Source organism: Ranitomeya imitator, chromosome 3 (genome assembly GCF_032444005.1).
Source record: "Ranitomeya imitator isolate aRanImi1 chromosome 3, aRanImi1.pri, whole genome shotgun sequence".
NCBI lineage: Eukaryota > Metazoa > Chordata > Amphibia > Anura > Dendrobatidae > Ranitomeya > Ranitomeya imitator.
Window position 1 is genome coordinate 578,685,207 of NC_091284.1, and position 21,010 is coordinate 578,706,216.

Sequence of the window (21,010 nt, forward strand, 5' to 3'; positions counted from 1 at the left end):
CTTAGCTTGGAAAACTGATTGACAGGCTGGTCACAATTGTCAAGCATAGTGCTTGACAAGTGTGACCAACTTTTTACTATTGATGCTGCCTATGCTGCATCAATAGTAAAAGATAGAATGTTAAAAATAATTAAAAAAATTAAAAAATATGGTTATTCTCGCCTCCCGACGGCCCCCGATCTTCTCAGCAGCACTCCCGGTACGTTCTGTTCCCAGGGATGCTTTGCACGAAGGAAGAGGTCATCTCAGGTGATTCACGCAATGCATCCCTAGGAACGGAAGCCGCCGCGTGCACCGCTGAGAGGCGAGAGGACTCCGGGGGCCATCGGAAGGTTAAGTATAGCCCTATTTTTTATTTTAGTTTTTTTTTTTTTTTTTTTTTACAGGAATATTGTACCCAGGGCCTGAAGGACAGTCTCCTCTCATCCAGACCCGGGTACCATCTGCACATAAAGCGCTCACTTTACGCATGGTGGGCATAGGCCTGCGGAATCGCAGAAATAATGATCATGCTGCGGATTTTACCGCTATGCGATTCCGCAGCGGGAAAATGCGCTGCATGGGCACAGCAACTGCGGAATCCCATAGGATTGCATGGGAATGCATTTTTTAAGCATTTCCGCTGCGGCAAAAATACGGCGGAAACGCATAAAAAACGCAACGTGGGCAAATATAATATAAGGCACTTCCAGTTAGAAAATGAACATGCGGTAACAACAATATTTCATTAATACAAAAAATGTGAAGTAATGAAATTATAAAGAAAAAACATGTAAAAAGTAATTTCATTACTTCACATTTTTTGTATTAATGAAATATTGTTGTAACTGCATGTTCATTTTATAACTGGAAGTGCCTTATATTATATGTGAAACATTTTCCAATCATGGCAAGTGCGGCTTTCCAATCATGTTTTCTATTCAGCTCACCTGGTAATGAATGCTTTTATATACGAATCGTTCATTTGGATCACTTGCTGTGGACTAAGAACACAGAGAGTGTTCGAAACACGTTCAGCTTCACCATGGTTGTCCTTCCATCCTTTGTTTATTGCTGATTCTGACATCCAGTGTTTCCACTTTTAAACATTTGGAATAAAGAATTCTTCATTTTATATATATTTTTGCTGAGCTGGACTCTCTTTTTATCTTTACCATTCCAAGAGCGCTTTGGCAGAAGCACTTTCCATGCTATAGGAATCTCTCCAGAAGGGTGAGCTGAAATACTGTTTGTGTTTACTACTCTGTTATGCATTGATCTATGGCAGACCCTGAAGTCATTGCTAAAGGGACTCTGTCAGCACGGAATAACTGTTGAAACCAAGCACAGGAACACAGTGCATCATGGAAAAGCTAATCATTTAAATACATCTTTCTACCTGCTTGTTTTCCATCTATCTCCACCCTTCACTGGCTCTATGAAGCCAGAGCTGTCAATGGAGGAAAGGGTGGTGGAGATTGAGGGAAAGCCATCAGGTGGGAAGGAGGATATAAAGGACTAGATGGTGGCCCGATTCTAACGCATCGGGTATTCTAGAATATGCATGTCCACGTAGTATATTGCCCAGTCACTTACTATATTGCCCAGTCATGTACTATATTGCCCAGCCACACAGTATATTGCCCAGCCACACAGTATATTGCCCAGCCACGTAGTATATTGCCCAGCCACGTAGTATATTGCCCAGCCACACAGTATATTGCCCAGCCACACAGTATATTGCCCAGCCACGTAGTATATTGCCCAGCTACATAGTATATTGCCCAGCCACGTAGTATATTGCCCAGCCACATAGTATATTGCCCGGCCACGTAGTATATTGCCCAACCACGTATTATATTGCCCAGCCACGTAGTATATTGCCCAGCCACGTAGTATATTGCCCAGCTACATAGTATATTGCCCAGCCACGTAGTATATTGCCCAGCCACATAGTATATTGCCCAACCACGTAGTATATTGCCCAACCACGTATTATATTGCCCAGTCATGTAGTATATTGCCCAGTGACGTAGTATATTGCCCAGCCACGTAGTATATTGCCCAGTCACGTACTATTTTGCCCAGTAGTATATTGCCCAGCCACGTAGTATATTGCCCAGTCACGTACTATATTGCCCAGTCACGTACTATATTGCCCAGCCACGTACTATATTGCCCAGCCACGTAGTATATTGCCCAGTCACGTAGTATATTGCCCAGCCACATAGTATATTGCCCAGCCACATGGTATATTGCCCGGCCACGTAGTATATTGCCCAACCACGTATTATATTGCCCAGCCACGTAGTATATTGCCCAGCCACGTAGTATATTGCCCAGCTACGTAGTATATTGCCCAGCTACATAGTATATTGCCCAGCCACGTAGTATATTGCCCAGCCACGTAGTATATTGCCCAACCACGTAGTATATTGCCCAACCACGTAGTATATTGCCCAGCCACATAGTATATTGCACAGCGACATAGTATACAGCACAGACACGCAGTGTATTGGCCAGTCCCACGTAGTATATAGCAGCCATGTAGTATATAGTACTGCCCATGTAGTATATAGCAGCCATGTAGTATATAGTACTGCCCACGTAGTATATAGCAGCCATGTAGTATATAGTACTGCCCACGTAGTATATAGCAGCCATGTAGTATATAGTACTGCCCATGAAGTATATAGCACCTATGTAGTATCTAGTACTGCCCACGTAGTATATAGCAGCTATGTAGTATACAGTACTGTCCACGTAGTATATAGCAGCCATGTAGTATCTAGTACTGCCCACGTAGTATATAGCAGCTATGTAGTATACAGTACTGTCCACGTAGTATATAGCAGCCATGTAGTATCTAGTACTGCCCATGTAGTATATAGCAGCCATGTAGTATATAGTACTGCCCACGTAGTATATAGCAGCCATGTAGTATATAGTACTGCCCACGTAGTATATAGCAGCCATGTAGTATATAGTACTGCCCACGTAGTATATAGCAGCCATGTAGTATATAGTACTGCCCACGTAGTATATAGCAGCCATGTAGTATATAGTACTGTCCACATAGTATATAGCAGCCATGTAGTATATAGTACTGCCCACGTAGTATATAGCAGCTATGTAGCCCACGCAGTATTTAGCAGTGTGGGCACATATCCCTGTTAAAAAAAAAAGAATTAAAATAAAAAATAGTTACATACTCACCCCTGGGATCCAACGGCGCTGTAGCGATGGGCGCGCGGCTGCAGCCATCTTCCGTTCCCAGGATGCATTGCGAAATTACCCAGAAGGCTTAGCGGTCTCGAGAGACCACTAAGTCTTCTGGGTAATTTCGCAATGCATCGCTGGGAACGGAAGATGGCGGCAGGCGCGAGCGGCTCGGCGGACTACGGAGGGCGAGTATAGCAGGTTTTTTTGTTTTTTTTAACTGTAAACATTACATTTTTTTACTATTGATGCAGCATCAATAGTAAAAAGTTGGGGACACACAGGGTTAATAGCAGCGGTAATGGAGTGCGTTACCCACGGCATAACGCGGTCCGTTACCGCCGGCATTAACCCTGTGTTAGCGGTGTCCGGAGGGGAGTATGCGGGCGACAGGCACTGACTGCGGGGAGTAAGGAGCGGCCATTTTCTTCCGGACTGTGCCCGTTGCTGATTGGTTGCGGCAGCCATGACAGGCAGCTGGCAAGACCAATCAGCGAATGAATAACCGTGACAGACAGAAGGACAGACAGACAGACGGAAGTGACCCTTAGACAATTATATAGTAGATTGTCCATGCCTTTGTGCACTGAGCGGCAGGACTTCGTTTAAACAGTTATTCTGCGCTGACAGAGTCCCTTTAAGCTTCCAGCTGCCATCGGCAAACCAGGAGGAATAGCGGAATAGCGGAGGTCGATATTGACCGCAGTATGTAAGCTAATTGTGAGTTTAAAACACAGACAGCACTCAATCCTCCATGCTACTTCTCTGCCATCACTGGCAATTGAATTATGTTAAGCAATAGTAGTCTTCGCGATGCCAGGGTGAAGAATCACTGCTTCTCCACATCCAATTGGTAAGTGGCAGGTCAATTAGGACGTGAAAAGGTAGTGAGCCGACACAATGAGATTAAGAATACGAGCCTACAACCTGCAGATACCACCATACCGAGCTCTGCCCTCACCCACTGTATCCTCACCCATCCCTTGTAGACTGAGCCCTCGCGGGCAGGGTCCTCTCTCCTCCTGACTAACTAGTTTTGTTCATTATTATTGTACTTGTGTTTTTATTATGTACACATCTTCTCACATGTAAAGAGACATGGAATAAATGGCGCTATAATAATAATAATAATAAATAATAATACTACATTGCCATTGGCATAATTAACATCCAGATTTTGGATGCCAAATACAGTGAGAAAACTGAGAGATACCAAACTGTAAGAGACAAACAGGAAAAGACTGACTGCACGGACAATCTCCAGCACTTATTTTTAGAAGATGCAATTAGTCGATGAGTCTGTAGTCACTGAAGTATGTTTGAAGTAAAGCTGGTTTACATGTGGTTGTGGCCTTAACCCCTTTACCCCCAAGGGTGGTTTGCACGTTAATGACCAGGCCAATTTTTACAATTCTGACCACTGTCCCTTTATGAGGTTATAACTCCGAAACGCTTCAACGGATCCTGGTGATTCTGACATTGTTTTCTCGTGACATATTGTACTTCATGATAGTGGTAAAATTTCTTTGATAGTACCTGCGTTTATTTGTGAAAAAAACGGAAATTTGGCGAAAATTTTGAAAATTTCGCAATTTTCAAACTTTGAATTTTTATGCAATTAAATCACAGAGATATGTCACACAAAATACTTAATAAGTAACATTTCCCACATGTCTCCTTTACATCAGCATAATTTTGGAACCAATTTTTTTTTTTGTTAGGGAGTTATAAGGGTTAAAAGTTGACCAGCAATTTCTCATTTTTACAACACCATTTTTTTTTAGGGACCACGTCTCATTTGAAGTCATTTTGAGGGGTCTATATGATAGAAAATGCCCAAGTGTGACACCATTCTAAAAACTGCACCCCTCAAGGTGCTCAAAACCACATTCAAGAAGTTTATTAACCCTTCAGGTGTTTAATAGGAATTTTTGGAATGTTTAAATAAAAATGAACATTTAACTTTTTTACACAAAAAATTTACTTCAGCTCCAATTTGTTTTATTTTACCAAGGGTAACAGGAGAAATTGGACCCAAAAAGTTGTTGTCCAATTTGTCCTGAGTACGCTGATACCCCATATGTGGCAGTAAACCACTGTTTGGGCGCATGGGAGAGCTCGGAAGGGAAGGAGCGCTATTTGACTTTTCAATGCAAACTTGACAGGAATTGAGATGGGACGCCATGTTGCGTTTGGAGAGCCACTGATGTGCCTAAACATTGAAACCCCCCACAAGTGACACCATTTTGGAAAGTAGACCCCCTAAGGAACTTATCTGGATGTGTGGTGAGCACTTTGACCCACCAAGTGCTTCACAGAAGTTTATAATGCAGAACCGTAAAAATAAAAAATCATATTTTTTCACAAAAATTATATTTTTGCCCCCAATTTTTTATTTTTCCAAGGGTAAGAGAAGAAATTGGACCTCAAAAGTTGTTGTCCAATTTGTCCTGAGTACGCTGATACCCCATATGTGGCAGTAAACCACTGTTTGGGCGCATGGGAGAGCTCGGAAGGGAAGGAGCGCAGTTTGACTTTTCAATGCAAAATTGACAGAAATTGAGATGGGACGCCATGTTGCGTTTGGAGAGCCACTGATGTGCCTAAACATTGAAACCCCCCACAAGTGACACCATTTTGGAAAGTAGACCCCCTAAGGAACTTATCTAGAGGTGTGGTGAGCACTTTGACCCACCAAGTGCTTCACAGAAGTTTATAATGCAGAACCGTAAAAATAAAAAATCATATTTTTTCACAAAAATTATATTTTTGCCCCCAATTTTTTATTTTTCCAAGGGTAAGAGAAGAAATTGGACCTCAAAAGTTGTTGTCCAATTTGTCCCGAGTACGCTGATACCCCATATGTGGCAGTAAACCACTGTTTGGGCGCATGGGAGAGCTCGGAAGGGAAGGAGCGCCGTTTGACTTTTCAATGCAAAATTGACAGGAATTGAGATGGGACGCCATGTTGCGTTTGGAGAGCCACTGATGTGCCTAAACATTGAAACCCCCCACAAGTGACACCATTTTGGAAAGTAGACCCCCTAAGGAACTTATCTGGATGTGTGGTGAGCACTTTGACCCACCAAGGGCTTCACAGAAGTTTATAATGCAGAGCCATAAAAATAAAACAAAATTTTTTTCCCACAAAAATTATTTTTTAGCCCCCAGTTTTGTATTTTCCCTAGGGTAAGAGGAGAAATTGGACCACAAAAGTTGTTGTCCAATTTGTCCTGAGTACGCTGATACCCCATATGTGGGGGGGAACCACCGTTTGGGCGCATGGGAGGGTTCGGAAGGGAAGGAGCGCCATTTGGAATGCAGACTTAGATGGAATGGTCTGCAGGCGTCACATTGCGTTTGCAGAGCCCCTAATGTACCTAAACAGTAGAAACCCCCCACAAGTGACACCATTTTGGAAAGTAGACCCCCTAAGGAACTCATCTTGATGTGTTGTGAGAGCTTTGAACCCCCAAGTATTTCACTACAGTTTATAACGCAGAGCCATGCAAATAAAAAATATTTTTTTTTCCACAAAAATTATATTTTAGCCCCCAGTTTTGTATTTTTCCAAGGTTAGCAGGAGAAATTGGACCCTAAATGTTGTTGTCCAATTTGTCCTGAGTACGCTGATACCCGATATGTGGGGGGGAACCACCGTTTGGGCGCATGGGAGGGCTCGGAAGGGAAGGAGCATCATTTGGAATGCAGACTTAGATGGATTGGTCTGCAGGCGTCACATTGCGTTTGCAGAGCCCCTAATGTACCTAAACAGTAGAAACCCCCCACAAGTGACCCCATATTGGAAACTAGACCCCTCAATGAACTTATCTAGATGTGTTGTGAGAACTTTGAACCCCCAAGTGTTTCACTACAGTTTATAACGCAGAGCCGTGAAAATAAAAAATCTTTTTGTTTTCCCACAAAAATTATTTTTTAGCCCCCAGTTTTGTATTTTCCCAAGGGTAACAGGAGAAATTGGTCCACAAAAGTTGTTGTCCAATTTGTCCTGAGTACGCTGATACCCCATATGTTGGGGTAAACCCCTGTTTGGGCACACAGGAGAGCTCGGAAGGGAAGGAGCACTGTTTTACTTTTTCAACGCAGAATTGGCTGGAATTGAGATCGGACGCCATGTCGTGTTTGGAGAGCCCCTGATGTGCCGAAACAGTGGAAACCCCCCAATTATAACTGAAACCCTAATCTAAACACACCCCTAACCCTAATTCCAACGGTAACCCTAACCACACCTCTAACCCTGACACACCCCTAACCCTAATCCCAACCCTATTCCCAACTGTAAATGTAATCTAAACCCTAACCCTAACTTTAGCCCCAACCCTAACCCTAATCCTAGCCCTAACCCTAGCCCTAACCCTAACCCTAGCCCTAACCCTAGCCCTAACCCTAGCCCTAACCCTAGCCCTAACCCTAGCCCTAACCCTAGCCCTAACCCTAACCCTAGCCCTAACCCTAGCCCTAACCCTAGCCCTAACCCTAGCCCTAGCCCTAACCCTAGCCCTAACCCTAGCCCTAATGGGAAAATGGAAATAAATACATTTTTTTTTATTTTTCCCTAACTAAGGGGGTGATGAAGGGGGGTTTGATTTACTTTTATAGCGAGTTTTTTAGCGGATTTTTATGATTGGCAGCCGTCACACACTGAAAGACCCTTTTTATTGCAAAAAATATTTTTTGCAATACCACATTTTGAGAGCTATAATTTTTCCATATTTTGGTCCACAGAGTCATGTGAGGTCTTGTTTTTTGCGGGACGAGTTGACGTTTTTATTGAAAACATTTTTGGGCACGTGACATTTTTTTATCGCTTTTTATTCCGATTTTTGTGAGGAAGAATGACCAAAAGCCAGCTATTCATGAATTTCTATTGGGGGAGGCGTTTATACCGTTCCGCGTTTGGTAAAATTGATAAATCAGTTTTATTCTTCGGGTCAGTACGATTACAGCGATACCTCATTTATATCATTTTTTTATGGTTTGGTGCTTTTATACGATAAAAACTATTTTACAGAAAAAATAATTATTTTTGCATCGCTTTATTCTCAGGACTATAACTTTTTTATTTTTTTGCTGATGATGCTGTATGGCGGCTCTTTTTTTGCGGGACAATATGACGCTTTCAGCGGTACCATGGTTATTTATATCTGTCCTTTTGATCGCGTGTTATTCCACTTTTTGTTCGGCGGTATGATAATAAAGCGTTGTTTTTTGCCTCGTTTTTTTTTTTTTTGTCTTACGGTGTTTACTGAAGGGGTTAACTAGTGGGCCAGTTTTATAGGTCGGGCCGTTACGGACGCGGCGATACTAAATATGTGTACTTTTATTGGTTTTTTTTTTTTATTTAGATGAAGAAATGTATTTATGGGAATAATATTTTTTTTTTTTTCATTATTTTGGAATATTTTTTTTTATTTTTTTTACACATTTGGAAATTTTTTTTTTTACTTTTTTACTTTGTCCCAGGGGGGGACATCACAGATCAGTGATCTGACAGTTTGCACAGCACTCTGTCAGATCACTGATCTGATAGGAGTGCAGGCTGCTTCACAGTGCCTGCTCTGAGCAGGCTCTGTGAAGCCACCTCCCTCCCTGCAGGACCCGGATCCGCGGCCATCTTGGATCCGGGGCTCGAGCAGGGAGGGAGGTGAGGAGACCCTCGCAGCAACGCGATCACATCGCGTTGCTGCGGGGGGCTCAGGGAAGCCCGCAGGGAGCCCCCTCCCTGCGCGGTGCTTCCCTGTACCGCCGGCACATCGCGATCATCTTTGATCGCGGTGTGCCAGGGGTTAATGTGCCGGGGGCGGTCCGTGACCGCTCCTGGCACATAGTGCCGGATGTCAGCTGCGATAAGCAGCTGACACCCGGCCGCGATCGGCCGCGCTCCCCCCGTGAGCGCGGCCGATCGGCTATGACGTACTATCCCGTCCAGGGTCAGATAAGCCCAGGGCACCTCGACGGGATAGTACGTCTAAGGTCACAGAGGGGTTAAATGCCGCCGAGGACGTCTTCATGAAAGATTATTTAGAGCACTAACCATCAGAGAAGTATAAACTGCAGTAGTGGTATAATCACACGACAGTAAACACTGACTAGCATGCAAAGGGAAGTTTCCATCCTACAAAAGTCCCTTTAATGAAACAGGATTTCGGTCCTTTTTTGGACTACAGTGGTGACCAGATTAATTAAAATGTTTGGAGTTTAAAACCTTTCTTTACACAAATGTTTCCAGAAAGTCAAAGCACGCAAAAAACATGGCAGAAAGTTAACAAAAATAAAGTTATTTTTGTATCTAGTTTATAAAACAACATGACATCTCCGATGATAATTGCAAGGCGAAGATCAGGGAGCTTATAAAGCATCCTCTGTGTCATCTCAGGAGAGCTGGTCTGCTCGTCAGCCTTCTGAAAGTTTTCGCCTCTAAAGTACGATTGTTTTTAATTCCACTTTTGGCTCCAGGAACTAAATTTAAAATCGATTACTTTTTGTTCTATGAACTTAGTTAATAGAGTTGAGATTCCTATAAGCCAGGAAGGATAGATGGCACAAGAATCTCTGGAGGACCAGAATTATTTTTGGGAAGCCCCGCTAACAAAAAAAGGATTATCCAGGTCGAACACCATTCATATACCTTCTTATTAAATGTATTAATGGCGGTAAAATATGTAGATTTCATTTTGAATCATATAATTCAAATTTCTGTACTTCTTTTAGACAGCTCGGAATCTGTATATTCTCTCATGAATACCAAACTGCATACAAAATATAATAGCAACGTAATAATATAAAATTGAAATAAATAATGTACCACACTCACAAACGTAATCAGCTTTAGGACAGGGGCAGACTATCGTATTTTCAGTTCAAGTGCGATATAAGAAAACATCAGATCCCATACGGACCAATGTTATGGGGCACTAAAAGTCAGATTTTTTTTCCTCGGACCGAGGAAACAAACAAACAAAAAATTGCTGCATGACTGAGCAGGATCCAATGGTCCCTGTCTGCCACTCTCTCAAAGGCAATCAGGAGAGCCTCGACTTCGTCCTCCTGAGTCGTTTTCTGCCAAGCCTCCGGTACTGTTTGCCTCCCACGAATACTGTCACTTCAGCTGGCAGAAACTGCAGTCTCCTTGGCCCGGACAGCTTCTGTCAAGAGATCAATCTGCTGCTGAGATGGTTGCTTCTGCAGCTTTACAGGGAACCTGTCGCCAGGTTTTACCCATATGAGATAAGGCCAGCCAGTACCTTTCAGCCCTCATATACAGCATTCTATAATGCTGAATATCTGCCCCCAATCCGTCTAGAAGACAAGAGAAAGATCTTTTATAATATTCACCTATGGGGCAGTCGGGTCCGATGGGCGCCACTGTCTTGTTCCGGCGCCTCCCATCTTCTTCTGATGCTGCCCTCCTTCTTGCTTTGTGACAATGACGCGTCCTACGTTATCCACAGTCTCCCCGGCATTGCGCTCCTCTGCAGGTGTACTTTTCTCTACCCTGTCGAGGGAAGAATATAGAACTGCAGTGCGTATGTGCCAGGAAAGGTCACAGATCCTCGTGCATGTGTACTGCAATACTTTACTCAGAATTGGTCAGGAGAGTAAAGGTAGGGACGGTGTGTGGATGATTGAAGATGCGCCATTCACACGAAGCAAGAAGCACGGCATCGCAAGAGAGGAGGCACCAGACCAAGACCAGCAACACCGACTAGACCTGACTGGAACAGGTGAGTATAGTAAAAGCTCTTTTTTTTGGCTTCCACCTGGATTGGGGGCATATATTAGAATGCTGTATATCAGGCCTGAATGGTACTGGCCTTATCTCATATGGGACAATGTCATGATCCCAATGGCAGGGGATCACAAAAAGGACAAGCACAGATACAAACAAGCTCTAGGGCGATGGAACCTGAGCTGACCGCGACCCTGAACCTAACACACAAATAAAAGTAGCCGGGAAACGTGCCTACGATGATCCTAGACGTCTCGCTCCAGCCGAAGATCTAACTTCCCCTATCAGAAGAAACACAGACCTCTCTTGCCTCCAGAGAAATACCCCACAGAAAATAGCAGCCCCCCACATATAATGACGGTGAAATGAGAGGAAAGCACATACGTAGTATGAAAACAGTTTCAGCAAAATGAGGCCCGCTAAAGCTAGATAGCAGAGGATACAAAAGTGAACTGCGCGGTCAGCGAAAAACCCTTCAAAAAACCATCCTGAAATTACTTGAACTCATGTGCCAACTCATGGTACATGAAAAGCAATTTCAGCCCACTAGAGCAACCAGCAGCAGAAAATCACATATCTGCAGGCTGGACTAAAAACCAAATTAAGCAAAACACAAAACAGGAAAATCCAAACTTAGCTTGTCCAGAAGGTTCTAGGAGCAGGGAGCAGAGGTAACAAGACACACTGGATACATTGATAACCGGCGAGGAAATGCCAGCAAAGCCAGGTTAAATAGGAAACTCCCACATGCTGATGGAACAGGTGGAACCCAGAAACCCAGGAAAGACAAGTCACCCAGTACCATCAGTAACCACCAGAGGGAGCCCAAAAACAGAACTCACAACAGTACCCCCCCCTTGAGGAGGGGTCACCGAACCCTCACGAGAACCACCAGGGCGACCAGGATGAGCCCTATGAAAAGCGCGAACCAAATCATCAGCATGAACATCCGAGGCAACCACCCAAGAATTATCCTCCTGACCATAACCCTTCCACTTGACCAAATACTGGAGTTTCCGTCTGGAAACACGAGAATCCAAGATCTTCTCCACAACATACTCCAATTCTCCCTCCACCAGCACTGGAGCAGGAGGCTCAAGAGAAGGAACAACAGGTACCTCATACTTCCGCAACAACGACCGATGAAACACATTATGAATAGCAAACGATGACGGGAGATCCAAACGAAACGACACAGGGTTAAGAATTTCCAAGATCCTATAGGGACCGATGAACCGAGGCTTGAACTTAGGAGAAGAGACCTTCATAGGAACAAAACGAGAAGACAACCAAAACGAGAAGACAACCACACCAAGTCACCAACAAGAAGTCGAGGACCTACGCGGCGACGGCGATTAGCAAACTGCTGAGCCTTCTCCTGGGACAACTTCAAATTGTCCACCACATGACTCCAAATCCGATGCAACCTATCCACCACCATGTCCACTCCAGGACAATCAGAAGGTTCCACCTGACCAGAGGAAAAACGAGGATGAAACCCCGAATTACAAAAGAAAGGAGAAACCAAGGTAGCAGAACTAGCCCGATTATTAAGCGCAAACTCGGCCAGCGGCAAAAAGGTAACCCAGTCATCCTGATCAGCAGAAACAAAACACCTTAAATAAGTTTCCAAGGTCTGATTAGTTCGTTCAGTCTGGCCATTCGTCTGAGGATGGAATGCAGACGAAAAGGACAAATCAATGCCCATCTTAGCACAGAAAGTCCGCCAAAATCTAGACACAAACTGGGATCCCCTGTCAGAAACGATGTTCTCAGGAATCCCATGCAAACGAACCACATTCTGAAAAAACAGAGGGACCAACTCAGAGGAGGAAGGCAACTTAGGCAAGGGTACCAGATGAACCATTTTAGAAAAGCGATCACACACAACCCAGATGACGGACATTTTTTGAGAGACAGGGAGATCCGAAATAAAGTCCATGGAAATGTGCGTCCAAGGCCTCTTCGGGATAGGCAAAGGTGACAACAATCCACTGGCCCGAGAACAGCAAGGCTTAGCCCGAGCACAAACCTCACAAGACTGCACAAAAGAACGCACATCCCTCGACAAGGAAGGCCACCAAAAAGACCTGGCCACCAAGTCTCTAGTACCAAATATTCCAGGATGACCTGCCAACGCAGAAGAATGGACCTCGGAGATGACTCTACTGGTCCAATTATCCGGAACAAACAGTCTCTCAGGCGGACAACGATCAGGTTTAGCCACCTGAAACTCCTGCAAAGCACGTCGCAAGTCTGGGGAGACAGCAGACAAAATCACCCCATCCCTAAGGATACCAGAGGGCTCAGAATTTCCAAGGGAGTCAGGCACAAAACTCCTAGAAAGAGCATCCGCCTTCACATTCTTTGAAACTGGCAGGTATGAAACCTCAAAATTGAAACGAGAGAAAAACAGTGACCAACGAGCCTGTCTAGGATTCAGACGCCTGGCAGACTCAAGGTAAATCAAATTTTTGTGATCAGTCAAGACCACCACACGATGTCTAGCACCCTCTAGCCAATGACGCCACTCCTCTAATGCCCACTTCATGGCCAAAAGTTCCCGATTACCAACATCATAATTCCGCTCAGCCGGCGAAAACTTTCTAGAAAAAAACGCGCATGGCTTCATCACTGAGCCATCGGAGCTTCTCTGTGACAAAACCGCCCCCGCTCCAATCTCGGAAGCATCAACCTCAACCTGAAAAGGGAGCGAAACATCTGGCTGACGCAACACAGGAGCAGAAGAAAACCGGCGCTTAAGTTCCTGAAAGGCCTCCACAGCCGCAGGAGACCAATTAGCAACATCAGCACCCTTCTTAGTCAAATCCGTCAAAGGCTTAACAGCACTAGAAAAATTAGTTATAAATCGACGATAGAAATTAGCAAAGCCCAAGAACTTCTGTAGGCTCTTAAGAGATGTAGGCTGCGTCCAGTCACAAATAGCCTGAACCTTGACGGGATCCATCTCAATAGTAGAAGGAGAAAAAATATACCCCAAGAAAGAAATCTTCTGGACTCCAAAGAGACACTTTGAGCCTTTTACAAACAAGGAATTGGCCCGCAGGACCTGAAACACCTTCCTGACCTGCTGAACATGAGACTCCCAGTCATCAGAAAAAACCAAAATATCATCCAAATACACAATCATAAATTTATCCAGATATTCACGGAAAATATCGTGCATAAAGGACTGGAAGACTGAAGGAGCATTAGAAAGTCCAAAAGGCATTACCAAATACTCAAAATGGCCCTCAGGCGTATTAAATGCGGTTTTCCACTCATCACCTTGCTTTATTCGTATAAGATTATACGCACCCGAAGATCAATCTTAGTGAACCATTTAGCCCCCTTAATGCGAGCAAACAAATCAGTCAACAATGGCAAAGGATACTGATATTTTACGGTAATCTTATTCAAAAGACGGTAATCTATACAAGGCCTCAAGGAACCATCTTTCTTGGCCACGAAAAAAAAAACCTGCTCCCAAAGGGGACAAAGATGGACGGATATGTCCCTTTTCCAAGGACTCCTTAACATAATCCCGTATAGCAGTATGCTCTGGCACTGACAGATTGAACAAACGACCTTTAGGAAATTTACTGCCCGGAATTAAATTTATAGCACAATCGCAATCCCTGTGAGGAGGAAAAACACAGGAATCTCAGAAGGAGTAGATGAAGCGATAGAAATCGGAGGTGCATCATCATGAACCCCCTGACAACCCTAGCTTAACACAGACACTGATTTCCAGTCAAGGACTGGATTATGAGTTTGTAACCATGGCAGACCAAGTACTAGAACATCATGCAAATTATACAGTACCAGGAAGCGAATCACCTCCTGATGAACGGGAGTCATACGCATGGTCACTTGTGTCCAGTACTGAGGTTTATTCATAGCCAAAGGTGTAGAGTCAATTCCCTTCAAAGGAATAGGGACTTCCAGAGGCTCCAGACTAAACCCACAGCGATTGGCAAATGACCAATCCATAAGACTCAGGGCAGCGCCTGAATCCACATAGGCATCGACGGAAATGGATGATAATGAACAAATCAGAGTCACAGACAGAATGAACTTAGACTGTAAAGTACTAATGGCAACAGACTTATCAACCTTTTTTGTGCGTTTAGAGCATGCTGATATAACATGAGCTGAATCACCACAATAAAAGCACAACCCTTTTTTCCGCCTATACTTTTGCCGTTCACTTCTGGACTGAATTCTATCACATTGCATTATCTCAGGTGACGGCTCAGACGACACCGCCAAATGATGCACAGGTTTGCGCTCCCGTAAACGCCGATCAATCTGAACAGCCATAGTCATAGACTCATTCAGACCAGCAGGCGCAGGGAACCCCACCATAACATCTTTAATGGCCTCAGAAAGGCCATCTCTAAACTTTGCAGCCAGAGCGCACTCATTCCACTGAGTAAGTACCGACCACTTCCGAAATTTTTGACAATAAATTTCTGCTTTATCTTGCCCCTGAGAGAGGGCCAACAAAGCTTTTTCAGCCTGAATCTCTTGGTTAGGTTCCTCATAGAGCAAACCCAATGCCAGAAAAAACGCATCTGCATTAAGCAACGCAGGGTCCCCTGGTGCCAATGCAAATGCCCAATCCTGAGGGTCACCCCGCAGGAAAGATATAATTATCTTGACTTGCTGAGCAGGGTCTCCAGAGGAGCGAGATTTCAAAGAAAGAAACAACTTGCAATTGTTCCTAAAATTCAGAAAACGAGATCTATCTCCAGAAAAAAACTCTGGGACAGGAATTCTAGGTTCAGACATAGGAGCATGTACAACAAAATCCTGTATATTTTGAACCTTAGTGGCAAGATTATTCAGGCTGGAAGCCAAACTCTGGACGTCCATGATAAACAGCTGAGATCAGAGCCATTCAAAGATTAAGAGGAGGAGGAAGTAGCCAGGCTGCAATAAGGCTAGGCAGCAAACTCTGAGAGGAAAAAAAAAAAAAAAAAAAAACTTCCTCAGACTACTTATCCTCCTACTTCAGCCAATACAATTAACACTTTGTGGGCCGGTTATACTGTCATGATCCCAATGGCAGGGGATCACAAAAAGGACAAGCACAGATACAAACAAGCTCTAGGGCGATGGAACCTGAGCTGACCGCGACCCTGAACCTAACACACAAATAAAAGTAGCCGGGGAACGTGCCTACGATGATCCTAGACGTCTCGCTCCAGCCGAAGATCTAACTTCCCCTATCAGAAGAAACACAGACCTCTCTTGCCTCCAGAGAAATACCCCACAGCAAATAGCAGCCCCCCACATATAATGACGGTGAAATGAGAGGAAAGCACATACGTAGTATGAAAACAGTTTCAGCAAAATGAGGCCCGCTAAAGCTAGATAGCAGAGGATACAAAAGTGAACTGCGCGGTCAGCGAAAAACCCTTCAAAAAACCATCCTGAAATTACTTGAACTCATGTGCCAACTCATGGTACATGAAAAGCAATTTCAGCCCACTAGAGCAACCAGCAGCAGAAAATCACATATCTGCAGGCTGGACTAAAAACCAAATTAAGCAAAACACAAAACAGGAAAATCCAAACTTAGCTTGTCCAGAAGGTTCTAGGAGCAGGGAGCAGAGGTAACAAGACACACTGGATACATTGATAACCGGCGAGGAAATGCCAGCAAAGCCAGGTTAAATAGGAAACTCCCATATGCTGATGGAACAGGTGGAACCCAGAAACCCAGGAAAGACAAGTCACCCAGTACCATCAGTAACCACCAGAGGGAGCCCAAAAACAGAACTCACAACAGGACAAACCTGGTGACAGGTTGGCTTTAAGTCCTGCTGCTACTGTTGATACTGCTGGGTCAGGAATTTGATAGTTTCCTGTTTGGTCTGGTGCTACAACTGCAGATTGGCCTGGACCAGCAGTTAACAAGCTCCTCCATGCTTTCAGACTGTGTTTGCTATGCTATAGCTGCTATTACCCAGGACTTTCAATCTTTACACTGTAATCACCCGTGCTCTTTAGGACTGTGCCCGCATCCTCCACCAATTGTAGGGATTTAAGCTCAGCAGTAGGTAGTGTTCACACAGGTAATGCAATTTGGTCCAAACATGTGCAGTTTAATCGCTTTCATAAAATTCCAAGGGATTCAAAACAAAACATCCCTTTCAGTGCATAAAGGTGTCAGCAAATAAACAGTTCATTCAGCAGGCATATATATATATATATATATATATATACACACACACGTCAGTGTGGGCTCACCCAACCAGATTACAATCCTCCCCAGCTTGTGGCTGAGAATGCCAACACCAGTGTTCTTTTCTTCCTTCCAGATACAGTTCACATTTGTTGGTCACTCGCTAGCTCCAACCCACGACAATCTGCTCAGCATCCTCAGCAGATTGACACAAAATGAACAGATGTCCAGATTTTTAGTTAAAGCTACTCAGGTACATCTAATGAAAACTTGCAGTGCTAGGATTTAAACCAGTCCTACCTGGCTTTCCTACAGATTTCAACATAATTCCTTTTTTAAACAAAGAAATAGGTACAACAATGACTTAAATATCGGTAATGGTGGTACAGTAGAATGATTATTTATAGGGAATTTGCCACCATGTAGTTACCATCTAACCTGAAAGCAACATAAGGTATAGACAGAGACACTGATTCCAGCAATGTGTCACTTACTGGGCTGCTTGCTGTTTTAATAAAACCACTGTTTTATCATCAGGAGATTATGACTAGAGGACTAGTAAATCTGCTGCCATGTAGCCCTCCAAATTCAGGAGCTCTGTATAACCCAGCCTCCAACAATTATTGGCAGTTTTCTGGATACGCACAGTGTACACAGAAAGTTGCCAATCAGTGGTGTTGACAAGTTTATACAGAGCTCAGCATTCGGAGATCTGGTAGATATGTAGTAGAGAAAAACAGTGAGTTCATCAAAACTGCAGCAAGCAGCTCAGAAAAAAAATAAATAGCTGCAATCAGGGTCTCTGCTGCTATATCATACTGCACTCAGGTGGGATAGCAAACACCTGGCGACAGATTTGCAGGTGCACCTTCACACCTGGCATTAGTTTTTAACATGAGCTACACCAAACAGTGTTACAAAAAAGAAATACCTGTCTTTTGCTTTTCTGTTTTATTAGTTATTCTTATTCGCACAATAATGGTTATCCAGCTTGTCCTTAACCTCTTCCAGACATTGGATGTATATGTATGTCCTATGTCAGGTGAAAGACGAGAGCTCAGAAACTGAGTCCTATCCATAGAGGACTACCTCGAAAAGCAGAGACTGGAGCTAGCTCCGATCAGCCAAAAAGCATATCCACCCCTTCTAATGCTGGGGCCCCCAAACTGGTCCCTGTGGTGAATCGTTTTAATAGGCTCTTTATTCTCTTGCACATATTAATAAAATAGGTGTAACTGACTGTTAATGGATTACCAGCTGCACTGGCTATGGGTATCCACATCATGTTTCTCTCTCTGTTCCTTTAGGGGCCAAGTTTTATCGGTGAGAGATAATAATGGAGGATGGAAATCACAGCCAAGCCACGACTCTGCACATCTGGCAGTTTGAAGAATATGGAATTACGGCACTTGTATATTACAGCATTGTGCTGCCCGTCGGACTCTTTGTTAATATTACCGCACTTTGGGTCTTCAGCTGCACGACAAAAAAGAGAACAACTGTGACGGTGTACATGATGAACGTGGCACTGCTGGATTTAATGTTTCTCCTGTTTGTTCCTTTCCGTATAATATACTACGCCAAGCAATCCTGGGACTTTGGGGATGTCTTCTGTCGGATCATGGGTGCCATCACCGTCTTTTACCCGAGTGTCACGTTGTGGCTCCTTGCCTTTATAAGTGCTGATCGATACATGGCCATTGTGCAGCCCAAGCACATCAAAGAACTCAAAAACATTTCTAAAGCAATGGCGGCATGCTTTGGGATCTGGATAATGACCATTGTGACCACAACCCCTCTGCTGTTTGTATACAATGACCCAGATAAAGATTATAATTTTACCACTTGTTTTAAACTGTTTGACGTCATCCACTTCAAACAAAACAAAATTTTGAACTACGCTCGCCTGATATTCTTCTTCCTGATCCCTCTACTGATCATGATAGGGTGCTATACTATCATAATCTACAGTCTAATCAGTGGAAGAACATCTCGACTCAAGCCGAAAGCCAAGAAGAAGTCCATCCGCATCATAGTGACTCTGATCATGCAGGTTCTGGTCTGCTTTGTGCCCTTTCATGTCTGCTTTCTACTAACAATGATTCGGGAACAGGAGAAATACTACCTGTCATTGGTGAAGGTGTGCACCTTCCTGATGAACCTTAGCACATGTCTGGATGTCATCCTGTACTACATAGTCTCCAAACAGTTCCAGGCTCGAGTCATCAGTGTTATTTGGTATAGGAACTATCTACGCAGTGTGCGAAGGAAGAGCATGAGATCCGGTAGCATCCGCTCCCTGAGCAACATCAACAGTGAAATGATGTGAACTGTATATGCCTATACATGAACAGAAAATAAAATCAATGTATATTAGAGATTATTCTTACCCATGCATAGGAGATTTATTTTCAGAAAGTGGTAGCATAAATTTGGGGTCCTCTTAAAGGAATTTACAAGTACACTCTGCATAAAAGTATGAAAATGAGCCTTACTCGCCCCTTGCCACTACAGTGTTGCCTCTTCATCACCAGTAGCACGGGACCACTACAGCCAATCACTGGGCTCAACGGTCATGTGCCGTCTACCTTATGACCGCTGCACACAGAGATTGGCTGCAGCGGTCACGTGCCGTAACTGTGACTTATTGCTGCTGCCAAGTCAACAGAGACCAGGGGCACTATAGTACGAGATCTCTAAAACAGAAACCATAATACTATAAACAGTCCGGAGCCTATATATCAGGCCTGCTGCAGGCAATAGCCACGGATACTCCTAGCAGAATTGCAGGAAAAAAGAATGGAGCATATAATCCAAACAAGAGTAAGAAATCTTTAATAGATAATTAAATACATACAAGACAATACATTAGTAAAAGACCGTATCAATAACAGAGCTGTTTAGAGCAGAGATCGGGTGCACAAGAAAAAGTGTGGTGCAGCATCACAGATATGGTGAGATCAGGGAGAGCCTAGTATTGGAATCAGTTTCTATGTAAAATGACAGGGCTACCAATTCAAGAGTAGTATTCTGGTAGATTCATGAGCCTGCATCAATGAAACCAGGTTACAGTGTACATGACCATATCACAACCACAAATATAACAACACTGATTCACTCTTATGTTCCCATCTGTGGTGCCACACACGCTGCCCCAACGCGTTTTCATATATAATGTAATAATAAACTATTTTCCTCAGCTCTTCTCTGCAATTACCAAATACCTCTGGCAATAACGTAAGATTGGGTAAGAGATATATACAGACGGGTCCTGCCCTACTGCTCTATACTCAACATAGTCTGACATATGTGGCACAAAATGAGCATAGAAGCATGAGGTCCCGATGTGTCTACTATGCACATCGCTTGTGTGGTCACTCAATAAGGCCACGATCACATGTTCAGTATTTGCTCAGTATTTTACCTCAGTATTTGTAAGCCAGCAGTGGGTGATAATACAGAAGTGGTAATGTGTTTCTATTATACTTTTCCTCTCATTGTTCCACTCCTGGTTTTGATTTACAAATACTGAAAATGTGAACATGGCCTAATTGTCATGTAAGTTTCAACAGCTTTGGTATCATATTAAATTTGTGAGGAAGTAGAATTTACAGTCACGTTCCAGAAGGTAAGTCTGGTCACATCTGAATTACGGTTCCGAGAGCAATTTCTTAATTTGCAATTGTCGCTTCATCTTATGCTTTAAGTTATTCCACTTCGGTTTTGGCTTTTAAAGGGAATCGGTCATTAACATCAATAATAATAACCCTCCTAAGCGTCTAGATGGGCATGTAGGTCATAGGAAGCTGAATAACATGATACCTTGATATACGTACGCTACTCACCTGGTAGCAGTGTTTTTTCAGGAG

The 21,010-nt window shown here is 43.7% G+C and overlaps 2 protein-coding genes across 2 annotated transcripts in view; one reads left to right on the plus strand and one right to left on the minus strand.

Annotated features, from left to right (window-relative positions):
• Window positions 1–19,523, plus strand: part of GPR18 (G protein-coupled receptor 18) — a 28,510-nt gene extending 8,987 nt beyond the window's left edge. The window contains exon 2 of the mRNA XM_069757988.1: window positions 18,449–19,523. Coding sequence (XP_069614089.1) covers window positions 18,478–19,470 — 993 coding nt within the window. The 5' untranslated portion in view covers window positions 18,449–18,477 and the 3' untranslated portion in view covers window positions 19,471–19,523. The remainder of the gene's footprint in view (window positions 1–18,448) is intronic.
• The window catches only part of UBAC2 (UBA domain containing 2), a 285,129-nt gene that overhangs the window by 220,119 nt on the left and 44,000 nt on the right, over window positions 1–21,010 (minus strand). The gene's annotated exons all lie outside the window — the stretch shown is intronic.